This window comes from Hipposideros armiger, unplaced genomic scaffold (assembly GCF_001890085.2).
Source record: "Hipposideros armiger isolate ML-2016 unplaced genomic scaffold, ASM189008v1 scaffold_695, whole genome shotgun sequence".
In the NCBI taxonomy this organism is placed as follows: domain Eukaryota; kingdom Metazoa; phylum Chordata; class Mammalia; order Chiroptera; family Hipposideridae; genus Hipposideros; species Hipposideros armiger.
Window position 1 is genome coordinate 888,304 of NW_017732045.1, and position 16,435 is coordinate 904,738.

At 40.2% G+C, this 16,435-nt stretch overlaps 1 protein-coding gene across 1 annotated transcript in view; it reads left to right on the forward strand.

Annotated features, from left to right (window-relative positions):
- TMEM50B (transmembrane protein 50B) overlaps positions 1-15,777 on the forward strand; it is a 34,527-nt gene extending 18,750 nt beyond the window's left edge. Inside the window, exons 3-7 of the mRNA XM_019626946.1 lie at positions 584-609; positions 727-794; positions 5,810-5,902; positions 8,849-8,906; positions 14,326-15,777. Coding sequence (XP_019482491.1) covers positions 584-609; positions 727-794; positions 5,810-5,902; positions 8,849-8,906; positions 14,326-14,371 — 291 coding nt within the window. The 3' untranslated portion in view covers positions 14,372-15,777. The remainder of the gene's footprint in view (positions 1-583; positions 610-726; positions 795-5,809; positions 5,903-8,848; positions 8,907-14,325) is intronic.
- The last annotated feature ends 658 nt before the right edge of the window (positions 15,778-16,435 follow it).

The following is a 16,435-nucleotide window of genomic DNA, read 5'->3' on the forward strand; positions in this document are numbered from 1 at the left end:
GCCACTCGGCCGGCCCTTGAAATGGCTTCTTTTTAATTAAATAATTTTCAGGTTTATTCATTAAGTCATTTCATAAAAGAGTTTGAAAGCTTTTCATGGATGTCTTTTAATAATTAAAAAAATATGTTAAACATTAAGATTATATAATTTCCTTATACTGGCAGGAATTTTTAAAAAGTTTAAATTGTAGAAGATGGAACTACTTATATTCATTCAGGATGCTAAGAAAAGGCAATTCCTGCTACAGATGTACTTTGCTCTAACAAAAATAGAAAGAGAAGCTGAATAAAGTGGGCCTGTTTATTATACGTACATCAAATATTTTTGAATTTGAGAAATGGATCAGAGTAAATCACTTGACTTTTAACACAAAGAGAAACTTAAACTCTTGATTATAATGAGAAACTTAAAAATGGGAAAACGCACATTGAGTCATTCATGTATAAATGTAAAATAGGCAAAGAAATCAGAAAAATGCCCCCCCCCCACTTTCATAATCTCTGGAGAAAACTAATAGTTATTTCTTAAAATTAAGGGTGTTTTCTGGCTGTACTTTAGGAAGACAAGACTAAAGTAACATTTGCATCCACTAGGACATTCAATTAAAAGGTATGCTCAGTTATTCAGATATTGACTTTAGTTAGGAAATGTTGCCTTCTAAATAAGTAAATACCTGTGAATATTTTAGCATCGTGAAAGCTTATTAGATGATTTCTTTTGTTCTAGGATAAATGCTGTGTCCAATGCTCAGGTGAGAGGTGACAGCTACGAAAGCGGCTGTTTAGGAAGAACAGGTAAAGGCTGGTTACTGTACGCTGGTGAAAGAGGGATTTACAGCAGGAAAAAAACAAAGCCTCTAGTGAGTCTTTAGGACTGGTAATGATTATGTGGAATATTTTTTTATTAACTTTAAAAAGTTTTAGTATTAAATCCTTAAGAAAGTTAAAGTTCTAGAAGTTACTATTTTTGTCATGTTATACTACCCATAGTATGTAGTATAATATGTTACTATTGAAAATCAATGCAGAGATACATAGAAAAATCCTAGAAGTGATACAGTCACTGCCCAGATTGATTGCATAATATACCCATCGTCACACATCGTCAGGCTGTATGTTCATGGAGTAATTTGGAAATAAATCCATGATTTGCTGGGTACTATAATACCTAAGGGTTTGCTGTATCACCTGATAGCTTTCCCCAGCGGTTTCCAAGGCAGCCTCCAAATCACTGACAGGTCGATTTTGCTGGAACTGGATCTGGGGCAGCAGGGCTTCCTCCCCACAGCTGTAGAGCTGATTGTTCCAGGCCTGGTTGTTCCAAGACTGGTTATTCCAGGCTGGGGGCTCCAGGTCTGACTGTTCCTGGAATGGTAGCTCGAGCGTTGGTTGTTCCAGGAATGGTTGTTCCAAGTTGGGTTATTGCAGGTCTGGTTGCTCCACATTGAAGAGTTTCCAGAAGCGTTCACCAGGCATCCCTGGTGACAGGAAGAGAGGCCTGGGTACTCTGCAGTTGCTGAGCCCTTCTGAAAAAGAATAGTGGGTCAACTAACTGAAGGGTACAAGGAAATCAGAATTGTCTGTGCCTGGGTTTGTATGCTTCAGCAATGGACAAAACTAAAAAGTCACTGAAAGGAAAGAGTACTGCAGACAAAATGATGATAAAAGGTGTCTCTGGCTATAGATAACTAGATAGAATAATATTTTGGATCTCTTTAGGACTTAGAATCTTACCGCAAGAATAGAAAGTAAAAGTACGAAGATGTGTGATGAAGGTTTATTCATTTTTCTGGGGTTGGGAAGCATTTTAAAAAACCTCAGCTCAAGTGAGAGGTTAATGAGCTATAATGTGCTTCATTGATTTCCTCTGCCCCTTTTGCTGTTTTACTACAACCCCTAATTTGTTCATTACTTAAGTATTTGTAAAAGATGTTTTTGTACTTTACTGTATTATGACAATAGTACCAGTTTGGCTGGTTGGTTTATAAGTTTAAGTACAAATAAATAAAACGTCTATTTTATTTTATTTTTTTTTTTTTAAAAACGTCTATTTTAAAAATAAATAAATAAAATAAAATCAGTGGGTCTTGGACTTCCAGTGCTAATGATGGGTTATTCTTATCCCAAATGTTGACCAATAATATTCCTTATGAGGTGCTTGACATGATCACTACCAGCAAAGTATGGACACATTAGGAAATCAAACCGAGGGCGGTGTTCTTCCCATTCAGTTCTCATCACCTGAGGAACCACCACACACTGTAACAAAACTGCTTTAGAAGAACATTCTGTTTGTTACATATAAATTATTATTATTATTATTTTAAATATAATTTAAATTATATTTTGGGGAATTGGGGGAGGGGAACAGCTCTGGGGAATCGGGGGGAAGGGGAACAGACAAGTTGCTGTTGTTTTGTTCTTCGGTCTAGTTGTGGAGGACGTTGCTTCACTGGCCCAAGTTGGCAACATCATTGCGCTCTTCCCGGGCGAGGCAGATCAGTCGCCGGCTTCTGGACGGCCGCTCACTGCGGCTGCTGGCTACTCACACTGGCTGCCGGCTACACACGGTAGCCCATGGCAGCCCCCTGCAGCAGGGGCTGCAGCCTATGTCGTCGCCACCGGCAACTCATGGCAGCCCAGCCCCAGGTCGAGCTGCCGTTCACCGTCTTAGCTGCAGAGGGCAGTGTCACTCGCCCTCATATGTGGGATCCGAACCGGGGCCCTCTGGCATCCCAAGCCAGCTCTTAATCAACGCGCCACTTGGCCGGCCCATAAATTATTTTTTTTGGAGGTTGAATTCTTTTGAATTGTCATCCCATGGTATTCTTCTTTTATTCAGGTTATAACATATTCTGTTAGAATCCAGGAGTTTGTTTTCAGTGGCGTTTCCATACTATATGGAAAAAACACCAGGTTAGAAGTCCTTTTTCCAACCTTCAAGGACTAGGGAGGGTGATTTGTGGTTGTGGTCGGAAATTTGGAGTAGGTGGGAGAGGAATTTTGAAGGATGATTAAGAAGAATAGCAAATACTTGTAGAATACTTAGTGTGTGCCAGAGACTGTCCTGAATGCTTTACACCAGCAGTTCTCAACCTGTGGGTCACGACCCCTTTGGGGGTCGAACGACCCTTTCACAGGGTTCTCCTAAGACCATCAGAAAACAAAAAGATATTTACATTACGATTCATAACAGTAGCAAAATTACAGTTATAGAGTAGCAATGAAAATAATTTTATGGTTGGGGGTCACCACAACATGAGGAACTGTATTAAGGGGTCGCGGCATGAGGAAGGTTGAGAACCGCTGCTTTACACATATTAACTTGTTTAATTGTCCTATGAGGTAAGTGCTCTTATCGTTCCGGTTTTAGATGAAGGAACTAAGACACAGAGAGATTAAATAACATGTCCAAAGCCACAAAGCAAGTCATGGAGCCAGGATTTGAACACCCACAGTCTGGCTCCAGAGCCCATGCTGTTTGCCACCGTGCTATGCTTGTTTCTGTTCGAGAACCATTTGGTATCTTTGTCTGGTGTAGTAATACATATTTATTTTTTTGTTGACTTGAGTATAATTCATATAAAATAAAATCCACCAATTTAATGTGTACAGTTTGATGAGTTTTGACAAGTGTATACAGTTGTGTAGCTACCACTACAATCACGATATAGAACATTTCCATTACTCCAGAAAGTTCCCTCATACCCCTTTGTAGTTAATCCCCTCCCCCCACCTCTTGGCCACCACTGATCTTCTTCCTATCCCCGTAGTTTTGCCCTTTCTAGAATTTCATCTAAGTGGAATCATAAAGTAAGTATAACATTTTAAGCCAAATAAAGAAGCTGGGAAGAGCTTAGCCTTTTTTAAAAGAATTTTAATTAAATTTTTTGGTGATAAGAGCGCGTAACATGAGATCTCTCTTAATAAATTTTTAAGCATGCAGCACAGTATTGCTAACTCCATGACAGGCACGGTGTTGTACAGCAGATCTCTAGAACGTATGTTCAGCTCATACAGCTGAAATTTTATACCAGTTGAACAGTGACTGCCCATTTTCCCCTCCCCAGACCCTGGCAAGCACTTTCCTACTCTCTTTCTATAATATGAGTTTGACTATTTTAAGTGCCTCATATAAGGGGAATTGTGCTTTTAAAAAAAGCAGGAAATCTTGCCATATGCAACATCACTGGACATGGAGGACATTATGCTGAGTGAAATAAGCCAGTTACAGGGGGACAAATTAACTTTCTTTTCTATCTGCTGCTTTAAAAGCTGATGCAGAATTTATAACTTCACTTCCATTGAGATCCTTTAAGGATTGGGGCAGAGGGGGATAGTGACAAATGACAGACAAACCTAAGTTAAAAGTGCACTCTGTGTGTGTGTGTGTGTGTGTGTGTGTGTGTGTGTGTGTGTGTGTGTGTATGTGTATCTTGTGCCCCAGCCTCAGCAGATAATGTCAGGAATGGGGGAGAGTAAAGAATAAGAAAGCACAAATTAGCAAGTGAAAATGTGCATAGAGCACGCAATAATTTATTTGATTCTTTTAAGTTTTTTTTTTTTAATTGAGGAATTGAGGGAGGGGAACAGTGCTGGGGAATTGGGGAGGGGAACAGACAAGTTGCTGTCCTTTTGTTCTTCAGTCTAGTTTTGGAGGACATTGCTTCACTGGCCCATGTTGGTATTATCTTTGCACTCTTCCCGGCTGAGGCAGATCAGTCGCCGGCCTCTGGACAGCCGCTCACGGCGGCTCTTGGCAGCTCACACTGGCTGATGGCCACTCATGCTGGCTGCTGGTTACTCACGGTAGCTTATGGCAGCCCACTGCAGCAGGGGCTGCAGCCTACGCCTTTGCCGGTGACTCACGGCAGCCCAGCTCCAGGTCGAGCTGTTGTTCACCATCTTAGCTGTAGAGGGCAGTGTCACTGGCCCCATGTGGGATCTGAACCCAGGCCCTTCTGCTCAGAGCTGGTGTCCCAAGCCAGCTCTTAACCAATGTGACACTCGGCTGGCCCTGATTCTTTTTCTTTAAAGAATATTCCAGAGACATTGCTATGGATTATGCTACTATTATTTTCTGTAGAAAATTTCATGGTAACTTACCCAAAGTTTTTTAGCTTAAAGGTAGAACTTGTGCTTGCCTTGGGTCTCTCTGGTTTCAAAGCTCATACTTTTTACCCTCACTGAGCTCTGACATTTTATTCCACGATTATTTCCTACCTAGTTAAAATTTAGAATACAGTTTATATGTATTTATATGTGGCACATATAGTGCAAGTTCATCTAGTGCTTCAAAAGTTAAGGGCAGACTGTCTTTTAGGCACGCTCAGGTGTCGCACCATATTGAGTAAGGGCATGATTTTAACATTGATGAAAAGGGGATGCTTTGGTCCTTATTCATTTGCAGTGTCTCATTCCTATGTGGAAATGGCTATCTGAAATACATTTGCTACTTCTAATAGAGCAATTACTTTGATAATATAGCATACAACAGGGTAAATTTTCAGTTAGGGTTTAATTAATCAATTTAGTCAAATAATTATTTATGAAGCTTGCCTAGTTTAATTTATTCGGCTTTTTAGTTTCTGTAGGCAGTAGAAAGGTAACTTTCCCTTTTTCTCTTTCTCTTTTAGTTTTTTTTTTTTTCTAATCTTCATTCAGGTAACTGTTATAGCAGGTATATGTAAATATGTGACTGTCTTTGGTATACATGACATATATTAGGTTAATAGTGTTTCTAATGTCCTTATTCCTAAGACATAAAGCTGCAGAAATGAGCAGAATCATAAAGCCTATTCTTCACACAGGTGCTCGGGTTTGGCTCTTCATTGGTTTCATGTTGATGTTTGGGTCACTTATTGCTTCCATGTGGATCCTTTTTGGTGCATATGTTACCCAAAGTAAGTATTCTTCCCTCCTTTATTTCATAGGGGAGATTCAGATATGTCTTTCCTATTTGCCTTAGTCTGTTAACTCCCCCCTGGAGTATAATGTAGCTGAATCACTCAGTCAGCTTGAAGATATGACTGTGTTAAGGTACATAGGTTGCTGAGTGAAATTTCTTAGTGGGGTCAGTGATTGCAGTGAGATACCCTGGTTAGGAAATGCCAGGCACTGATGTGACTGTGTGATTTTGAGCCATCTCTAGAGTTCCTGATTTCCTTCCCTGCCCTGGGCAGACAGGCTGGCTGTCTCCTAGAGGCCCGTTTACTGAGGGTTGTAGTAGTCAAAGAAACCTGTACAGGTCTACAGTCCCTTACACACAATTCTAAAATATACAAAGTGCTAAAAGTCATGTTTTCATTTTTTCAGTGAGGCAGCGATACCTCACCTAAACTGACATGGGCTCGTTGTAGGCTTTATTCCACTCAATAAGCCTTCGAATGTTTTCTTGCAGGAATGCGGTTATATCCGTGGGATGCTGGTCCATACCTAGCTGGGTTTGCTATGTAATATTTATACCCTGTGTTACCATTCTCAAATCTGAAAAACTCTGAATCCCAAACTATACCTTCCCCCAAGGATTTCAAATAAGGGATTGTGGACCATAGTTTTTCTTTCCACCAATACCTCTGCTCTCTAACCTAAGCCTGTAGTTTTTCAGTCATAGATACAAGGGGAGTTTTTAAGGGCAAGACCGAAGGCGTGTGTAGTCTTCGCAGAAAGTTTCTTCTCATGCAGAAACTGTTGCAGTGGAGGGAGCTCTTAGTACTCCATTCCGAGTTTTCCGGCTGCTCCAGGCACCATAGCTTTTCATCCAGGATGGGGTTGAAAAGCCGGACAGTCTGATCATGCCTCTGGGAGCATCGGAAGAACCTGTTCCTTTGGCTCTCTCCCTTCCCTCCAAAGACAGGAGTCAGTTTCAGATAACAGCTTATTCATCTTCTGACCCCTCTCTCTCTGCAATCTCTTTGTCACTCTGTTTAGCTGTCACATCTCATTGTCCTGACCCATAGCTGACCTTTTACTATTCTTGATAGGATCCCTTAAGTCTCATACTTTGATCAGTGTGAGATGTTTGAGATACCTGTGTCTTTCACTTGGCACTGAATAAGTCAATACAAGAGGGCAGTGGTGGACTAATGCTTAAATAATACTGCTCACCCAGTGTATCTAAAATGTGTTATTTTAGCTAATTAAAAATACTAATGGAGCACATAGTTCTAGCATGCAGCTCATGTAAAGCGCTTTTTTAAAAACAGCTTTATTGATATGTAATTTGCATATCACATAATTCACCCATTTAAAATGTACACTTTAATGTTTTCAGCACAGTGGTTTGCTACTATCACCACAGCCCATTTTTAGGACCTTTTATCACCCCTAAGATTAATCCCTTACCCCTCAGCAGTCACTTCCCATTCTCTTCCACCAGCCCTAGGCAACCACTACCCGACTTGGCCATTTCATATAAATGAAATCATATAGGAAGTGCGTTTTAAACTAATTTTATCCCTGACTCTTAAGAAGGGTGGGCTGCTGTTATTGGTTTCCTTGGAAAGTCTGGTAGGTACTTGAATCAACACGTGAAACCTACCGGTTACTATTTATGAAAATAGGAATCAATTATCATTCCTGAAAGGTGTGTAGGGAAGTACTCAGGTTGTGGAGGTTGTGCACTGATTGGGTGTATCTTCAGAGAACTACTGTTATTAGTTTCCTTGGAAAGTCTGCGTAGGTACTTGAATCAACACGTGAAACCTACCGGTTACTATTTATGAAAATAGGAATCAATTATCATTCCTGAAACGTGTGTAGGGAAGTACTCAGGTTGTGGAGGTTGTGCACTGATTGGGTGTATCTTCAGAGAACTAATACATATTGAGCAATTTCTCAATTACAGACCTCATCGTCATATTTCTACAGCATTGCTCATTAAATATACTTTTCTGTTTGTAAACTGAATATGCTTTTACTTCAGAGACATGTCTAACACATATTTCAAATCTTTTACTGTACAGATTTTCTTTATTAATCATACTAGCTAACATTTATGTAGCACTTTGTGGGTCAGGTACTGTTCTAAGCGCTATATGTAGTCACACATTTCTTACACTGGGAGGGGAGGTGCTGTTATCATGCCCATTTTACAGAGGACACTAAGGCATAATGAGGTTTAATAATTTGCCCGTGGTCATAACATTTAGTCAGTGGGAGAGTTAGGATTCAAATGCAGAGGTCTGGCTCATACTTGGAGCTCTTAATCATGCTGCTATATTGTTTGCTGTGAGGTCAAAACGTAAAAATGGAATGTTTCTTCATCCTATCCAGTATTTTTCATCAACATTTACAGTCTTATAAAAGTTAAATATTCACAAAAATGTAAGTAGTTTCTAATTTTTCTTTTTGTCTCCTCTGAAGATAGTAACTATTTCCTCCCAGAGAGATTCAGTGAAAGAACATGATGATGAATTTTAATGGCCCTTTTTCTATCTGTCAGATTTGCACAATAAAACTCCTGAATCAAAGAAAACAAATGAGCAGACTAGGAAACCATCAGGAATTTAATTTGTATCTTTCTAACATTTTGTGTTTCTAAATTGGCCATAGGAAGTAAAGAGATGAGCTGCTGCTTCCTCAACAGTTTTGATGCATCTAGAACCATAACAGGCACTTTAGACAAAAGGAAAACCTAAGTTCATTGTCTTTTATTAACTGTGAGAGCAATCCTTTGTTTTGGGCGAATGAGGTTGGCATTTTCTTATTTCAGTGTCATTATAGATTTCTTAGAGTTCAGGAATAACAGCAGTATTGTGTAGTATATAGAGCGTGTCATTATGAATGGCACATAGAGTTTTTACTGCCAGGTGCCTTTTGTAATCTTCTGTTTTATTTTGTATGTACAGATATTGATGTTTATCCAGGACTAGCTGTGTTTTTTCAAAATGCACTTATATTTTTTAGGTAAGTTGCCTAATTTCTTAATCACACCTAGAACTTTTACAGAAATGTCACCTTTACTATAAGAGCAGCATATACAATGGGACATGTATAAATCCCTTGGATTAATTACAATGTATAGAACTTCTTTTAAAAGGTAAAGATTCTGCTGTTGCATAAGTGGATACAGAAGCCGTTTATTGAGGGGCTGCTGTGTCCCAAGACCTAATCCGGATGCTTTATATGTGTTACCATTTAATTCTCATTTAATTATCTTAAGTATATAAACCCAGGTAGTGTTCCCATGTAATAGATGAGGAAATAAAGCTCGGCATTTACTTAAGGACACCCCACTAGTACATACAGAGCTGGTATTTGAACCCAGATTGCTGTTTCCATAGCCTGTGTTTTGTTAAAAAACACCACCAACAACAAAAACACCACCACCAGCAAAAAATGTATCTGGTATGTTTATTAAAAAAAAAAAAAAGAAAGAAATGAGAATTAATACAGACTATGCATGTCTTATACAAAACCTGGTAGGGGAACTGGGTTTTTTTTATTATTTTTTAGGGGCTATCTTCTAAAAAGCCCCCCAAATGAAGCCCATATCCTATGCTTTTCAGAATGAATGTCTTTTAATGTAAAGATAGATATTTTAGACATCCATTTGTAAAATTATACCCCCCCACCCCAAATCATTAAGATCTAAGCCTTGAAGAACTTTGCTTTTTTCACTGGTTTTAAGCAATTTGATTATGATATGCTAGGGTGTAGTTTTCTTCATATTTCTTCTGCTTGGGATTCATTCATTTTCTTGGATCTGTGGGTTTATAGTTTTTATCAAATTTGGGATCTTTTCAGCTATTATTTCTTCAAATATTTTTTCTGTCTACCCGCCCTCCTGGGGTTCCAAATACGTGTATATTAGACTGCTTGAAGTCAGCCCATAGCCCACCGATACTTAGTTCTTTTTCTGTTTTTTTCCTCTGTTTCAGTTGAGATAGTTTATATTATTGTATCTTTGAGTTCACTGATCTCTGCTTCTGCAGTGTCTAATCTACTCTTCTTCCCATCCAATGTGTTTTTCATCTCAGACATTATAGTTTCATCTCTATTAGTTTGATCTGTGTCTTTTTTTAAATGTTTTCCACATCTCTCCTTAACGTGCTCATGCTTTCCTCTACCTTCGTGAACATATGAAGTGTATTTATAACTATTTCAGTGTCTTTATCTAATTGTGTCAATGCTGAGTCTGTTCCTGTAGATCATTTCTATTTTCTCTTCATTTTGGCTCTTTTTTCCGTGTTTGTTTTGCATGCAGGTGGTTGGGGGCTGGACTTTTTGGTATTTCTTTCAAGTTTTTCCAGCTTTGTTCTGGATGTGGTTAGGTCACTGTAAACAGTTTGATCCTTTTGAGTTTTTCTTTTTTTTTTTAAGATTTTTATTGGGGAATTGGGGGAGGAAACAGACAAGTTGCTGTCCTTTTGTTCTTCAGTCTAGTTGTGGAGGATGTTGCTTCACTGGCCCATGTTGGCATTATGATCATTGTTGGGGAATTGGGGGAGGAAACAGACAAGTTGCTGTCCTTTTGTTCTTCAGTCTAGTTGTGGAGGATATCGCTTCACTGGCCCATGTTGGTATTATCATTGCACTCTTCCCGGGTGAAGCAGTCGCTTGCTAGCCATTGGACGGGGGCTCACGGTAGCGCAGGAAAGCTCACGCCAGCTGCCGGCCAGCCCCACTGCAGCCTATGCCGTTGCTGGTGACTCACAGCAGCCCAGCTCCAGGTCGAGCTGTTGTTCACCATCTTAGCTGTAGAGGGCAGTGTCACTGGCCCTCATATGTGGGANCAACTTGTCTACTTTAAGCTGATTCAGCTTAGTTTACATAGAAATATTAAATTTTACAAACTCACGTTTATTCAGTTATATAGCATTTAATCAGATTACAGAATTAATACTGTAGCAGATTTAAATAGTTTTGGAGACATGACAGCTGACTCTTGGTAAGCGTACATCTCATTTGTGGAAGTAGAAATGCATGGGCATATTAAAAAGTGTTCTTTAGAGCAAGTGAAACACATCATGTAATCAGGTTAGTTGGAAGTTAGTTAAGAGAGCTTCGGCTGCGTATAATTATTATGGTGGATGAAAGAAGCAGATAATTGATATCCAGATAATTTTTCATCTTGTGTGGAGAGCAGAACTTCAGAGTCGTACACACATGTGATTAGATTCACCTCATTTGCTGTAAAGAATAAGTAAACAAGGATTCTTACTTTTTTATACTTCAACACTCAAAATTCAAAGTAAAACTATTTTATGTTTTACTTACATGGTCTATAGGAAAAGGGTAACGTGAAAGAGCAGGTATGGGGCTAAGGCAAAGCATGAGTGTTGTTTTAATGACTGGGGCCCTTTCTCAAGTTCTTCACAGGCTGGTGGATAATGATCGATGCAGCCGTGGTCTATCCTAAACCAGAGCAGCTGAACCACGCCTTCCACACGTGTGGTGTGTTCTCCACTTTGGCTTTCTTCATGTAAGTATGCAGGTAATTCTCAGTTCAAGATTCTTTTTCTAAAAATATTTTTTCCTTCAAGTTTAATGCTATCTGCTGTCTGGAATAAATTTTTCATTTAATTAATGGATTCTTCTCTAACATGATAACTGTGTTTGTCCGTATTTGGAACGAAGGGCAGGATTGGTCTCAAATGAGAAAGAAATGGCTTCTTTTTTTTTATTGGGGAATTAGGGGGATGGGAACAGCGCTGGGGAATTAGGGGAAGGGGAACAGACAAGTTGCTGTTGTTTTGTTCTTCAGTCTAGTTGTGGACGACGTTGCTTCACTGGCCCAAGTTGGCACCATCATTGGGCTCTTCCCGGGCGAGGAAGATCAGTCGCCGGCTTCTGGACGGCCACTCACAGCGGCTGCTGGCTGCTCACACTGGCTGCTGGCTACACACGGTAGCCCATGGCAACCCACTGCCACAGGGGCTGCAGCCTACGCCATCGCCAGTGACTCACGGCAGCCTAGCTCCAGGTTGAGCTGTTGTTCAGCATCTTAGCTGTNCTGCTCAGAGCTGCCACCCTAAGCCAACTCCTAACCGACGCACCACTCGGCCAGCCCGAGTTTTGCTTTTAAGCTTTGTTATGTAGGACCAGAGCAGCATTAGTTGGGGACTGACTTGTTCCACTTCCCAAGGCAACAGACGTCTGAGTATTCTCCCCGATGCTGCATGTATCTCACGATTTCCCACTCTGCTTATGAGATTATGAAGTCCTGTCGGTCCTGTGGCAGCTCTGGGAGTCGCTCTTTCTATTGGGTCTTTCCCTTTTCTTGGGCATTTTCTTCACGTGCACGTACTGATCAATGCTCAGCAGAAGACACAAGGGGAGCCCCCTACACATCCGAGTGCGCTTTCTCTGTAGTCTCTGTACTCTGCCTTACAAACTCCAGCCACTTTGGCCTCTGAACTATTAACTCCATTTCCTCAGCTCCCAGGGAGACCACTGTGCTCTGCCTGGGTTCCCTCTTATTGCAGCGTGGCCTGGACACTCGTGGCTTTGAAAGATGTTGGGCAGTTCTCTGCTCTCTTGTGATTGCTCTTGACATGTGGCCGACAGCCTTCTAGGGATGCAGTAAGTTTTCATGAAGACATCTTAGGCACTGTTTAGAGCCATTTAAATTCACACTCAGCCCTTTGTAGTGGTAGGTGATCCACATAAATGCCGGATGGACAGAAACCATCCGGTTTGTGTATATAAAAGCCTGTGCTCATGTGGACAGTGACGTGACCACTGCACCAGCTGTGTGCTCTGCCCAGAGGCCGCACGTTACCTGGCTAGCTGAGTGCTTCCTGTGTGCTGGGCCTGATGTGCGCACCAGAGTGCAGCTCCTACTCTCTGGCCACTGTTCTGCTGTTTCCTTTGCAAGCTGATCCTCCGCGACCTGGCCACTAATTTTTGAAGTTTTTTAGGGCCCTGTCCTAGGCACTCTCTACTCATTCTTTTTCTCTGTCTAGGTGAGCTCCTTTATGCTTAGGACTTCAGTTACTGCCTATGTGCTGATGAGTCACAGATATCTATGTCCATGTCTAAACCACGTATCCAGATTCCTACTTATCCCCTCTTGAGTGACAAGACATTTCAAATCCAACACATCCAGCGTGCCCACAGCGCAACTCGTGGCCCCAGAGTGTCCCATCTGTCTGGTCCTGTCCCTCTGTACTCCTGTACTTTGCTCAGATAATTCCCAGTCTTGTTTTAGATCTCAGTTCAGTCACCACTTCCTCAGGAAACCCTCTCTTACCAGGTCAGATCCTCCTATTTCACTCTCTTGGTACCATGTACTTTGCCTTTGAAGCACTTTTTTGTTTTTGTTTTTGTAGCTGGGATGTGTTATCTCCCTCAGTAGACTCAGCTCCAGTAGTGAGCACATTTGTCTCATTTGACTCACAATCACATTCTAAGCACTTAGCCAGTACCCACTGTATGAGGTGTGATCAAACAATACGGTGAATTTTTAAATAAAAAAATTATTACAGTAAAAGACTCATTGCCATTAATCCCCCTCAAAATACTCCCCCTCACTTTGAACACACTTATCCCATCGTTCTTGCCACTTTCTGAAGCAGTTCTGGAAGTCCTCTTTCGTGAGTGTCTTTAGTTGCGCTGTCGTGGCTGCCTCAATGTCCTGCATCATTTTGACTTTGGGGAAGAGCCAGAAGTCTCACAGTGCCAGATTCGGTGAATAAGGTGGATGAGGACACACCGTAATGTTTTCATTTGACAGAAATTGCCATACCAGAAGCGATGTGTGACATAGGCTGTTGTCATGATGGAGGATGAAAACGCTTGCCCATTTCATGTTAATGCATTGTTTGTGATCCATGATTTACACCACACTTTAAGACATACCTTCTCTCAACCGTAGCTCACACCTGACTGCATCAAACAAGTTGAAACTTGTCACACACTGTTACTAAGGTTGGATGCACAGCTTCCCATATTGAAGATCCCTGCCTTTCCGTTGGATGGCACTTGGCAGCAGCATTCACTGTATTTTTATCACACCTGTACAATAATTAGTTGTTAAATGAACAAAAAATTGCAGCATGGTCTGTTTTAAGATGCTTCTGTTATTGTAGCGCACATATCATAGAATGCTTGCCGCTATGAGAAATTCGCCTTTTCCTTACAAGTTTTCTATCTAATAACTTTCCAGGCTTTCAGAAAGGATATTTAATTAAGCCCAGCCATCAAGGTCAACAAACTGCTGTATAAAAAAGCAAATCTAGACCAACACCACCACAGCCTTTAATTTAGAAATTGATACAAAGGGATCAGTGAAGTATCTGTCAAAGCACATTTAGAAAATGAATTTTCTGTTGATTATTCCATGTGTTTTTTTTTCTCACAACTTATCTTAATATCTTTTTAGCACTCTGATCTACAAATTTGGAAGAACCGAAGAACTATGGACCTGAGATCACTTCTTAAATCACATTTTCCTTTTGTTATATTCTATTTGTAGATAAGTTTTTATCTTTCAATATAGTTTACACATTGCCAAACGGAGTAGATTGTACATTAAATGTTGTGTTTCTTTACACTTTTATGCTCTGAGTTTTGAAATAGTTTTATGAAATTTGTCCTCTTTTTAAATGAATAGATTGTTAATATGTACATACTATACGACTATGGAGATGGGACGGTGAGTATCAGTCTTTTATTCCTGAAGACTGAAAGCTTGATCTGTTTCCTGAACCCTGGTTGTATCATCATGTCATTTTGGAGTTAACTCCTTTGTTTCAATATCTCTGATTTCCGAAGATGTATGAAAAACACAGCTCCATGAATCTGAAATAAGCACTGAGCCATTAAAAAAGGGCATTTCAGCAAGTTGTAATTTATTTTGGCTTAAAAATGAGATTTTTTTTAAAGGAAAAATGTTCTTGTGTATTAAAGAAGTGGACTTTTATATGAAGATTTTATAAATGCCTGATGGACTAGTTTGAAAGCCTCTTTTAAAAACAATTCCTTTAATATGACTTTATTTGAGACGGGATAATACACAATCAGATAAGCTCAGTTTTACATGGCTAATGTAGGAAGACCATAAGGCAGCTAGCTCGGCAACATGCTTCTTACAAAAGCAGCTTAAATGATCTGTCTACTGGGGTTTTCCTCATTTGACAGCCTACCATTATCTGACATTACAAAATTCAACATCAAGCAAGTTTGAGACAACTGCAGTTTAAAAGCATTGAACCATGTAACAAAAGGTGGAATAATTGGTTTCCAGATAAAGCACTTCTTCCCAAAAGGAATTATTATGACCTAGTGAAAAATTAGGCATTTCATCCTCTTAGTTACCAACTGCAAGTCTCTTTTTGCTCCAGCTCTCCATGTCTGGGTGAACTTTCCTTGCAGAATATATCTTTAACCTGAAAGTTCATAGTCCAGTCAAAAACTTCATTTGCTGAATTCAAAAACTGTATTTGCACTGTGTATATTCCTACCAGAGATTTCAAATGGATAGTTGAGTCTTTATTGCTATTGTTGCTTTCCTTTGTTATACAGGTTTTTGCACTTTTTTCCTCCAGAGGGATTTTATAGCCTTTTGTTGTGAGACAATAATTTCAAGGGTATCATATGCAGCTTCTAATGCAAGCCTTATTTACGTCTCTGAGAGGATTTACTGTGGAGTATGAGGCAGTGGTGGAACGCTGTGCCTTTGTCTAGATACCATCTTATTTAATTCTTTCTTTGTTGTTTTTCCCTTAAAATGTCAGTAAACTTTGTCTTGCTTCCAACAAATTGTAAGACTAAATACTTGTTTCCATTCTGTTGTAACCTGTTGCAATAAATAATTACTTCTCACACATTCTGATATTGTTGAATCTGTTTGAGAAAATGAACCATAAAAATTGGTTCACTGTTCATTTTTCAATTACTCAAGTGGACCCATTCAAAGAAGCAGATTATCTCTGTAAACTATGGCGTGTGGAGGAAAGCCTGCTCTATGACATGACCACTGCCTGCCCAGGCTGGATTGCTTACTGCAACCCCCCCTTAGAGTCTGTCTGATAGTAATCAGTGTTCACTCTGACATAAACCAGCACCCCTCCCTGCCTCCTGCTGTGTGCTGGTTCCTGGCACAGGCCCGTCCAAGGGTATAGTTTTCCTGTACCTGTTAGCATTCACATTCTAGTACCTGTGACTGTCCCTCCCCTTTACCTTGTATAATTCTTTGGTGCCTGCCAAGTGGTGTGGGGACCCATTTCCGTGCAGCCCCCTAAGATCCGCCTCATTTGTAAGTTTCCCTTAAATAAACTCTTATTGATTGCATTAGAGTGGCAGCCTCTTCAGTCTTTCCCTGTCCTCCGCTTATGGAGGTAGATTTTCAGCCTCAGGGCTTTTCCCTGGATCTGCATGTTCTAACAAAGAGAAATATTATACTCAGATTTGTAAAATGCTGGTGTGAAGGCTAATGAAGGGCATTTGAGACCAACTGAAAATAATGGCTGTTTTATTCCTATTTTTGACTC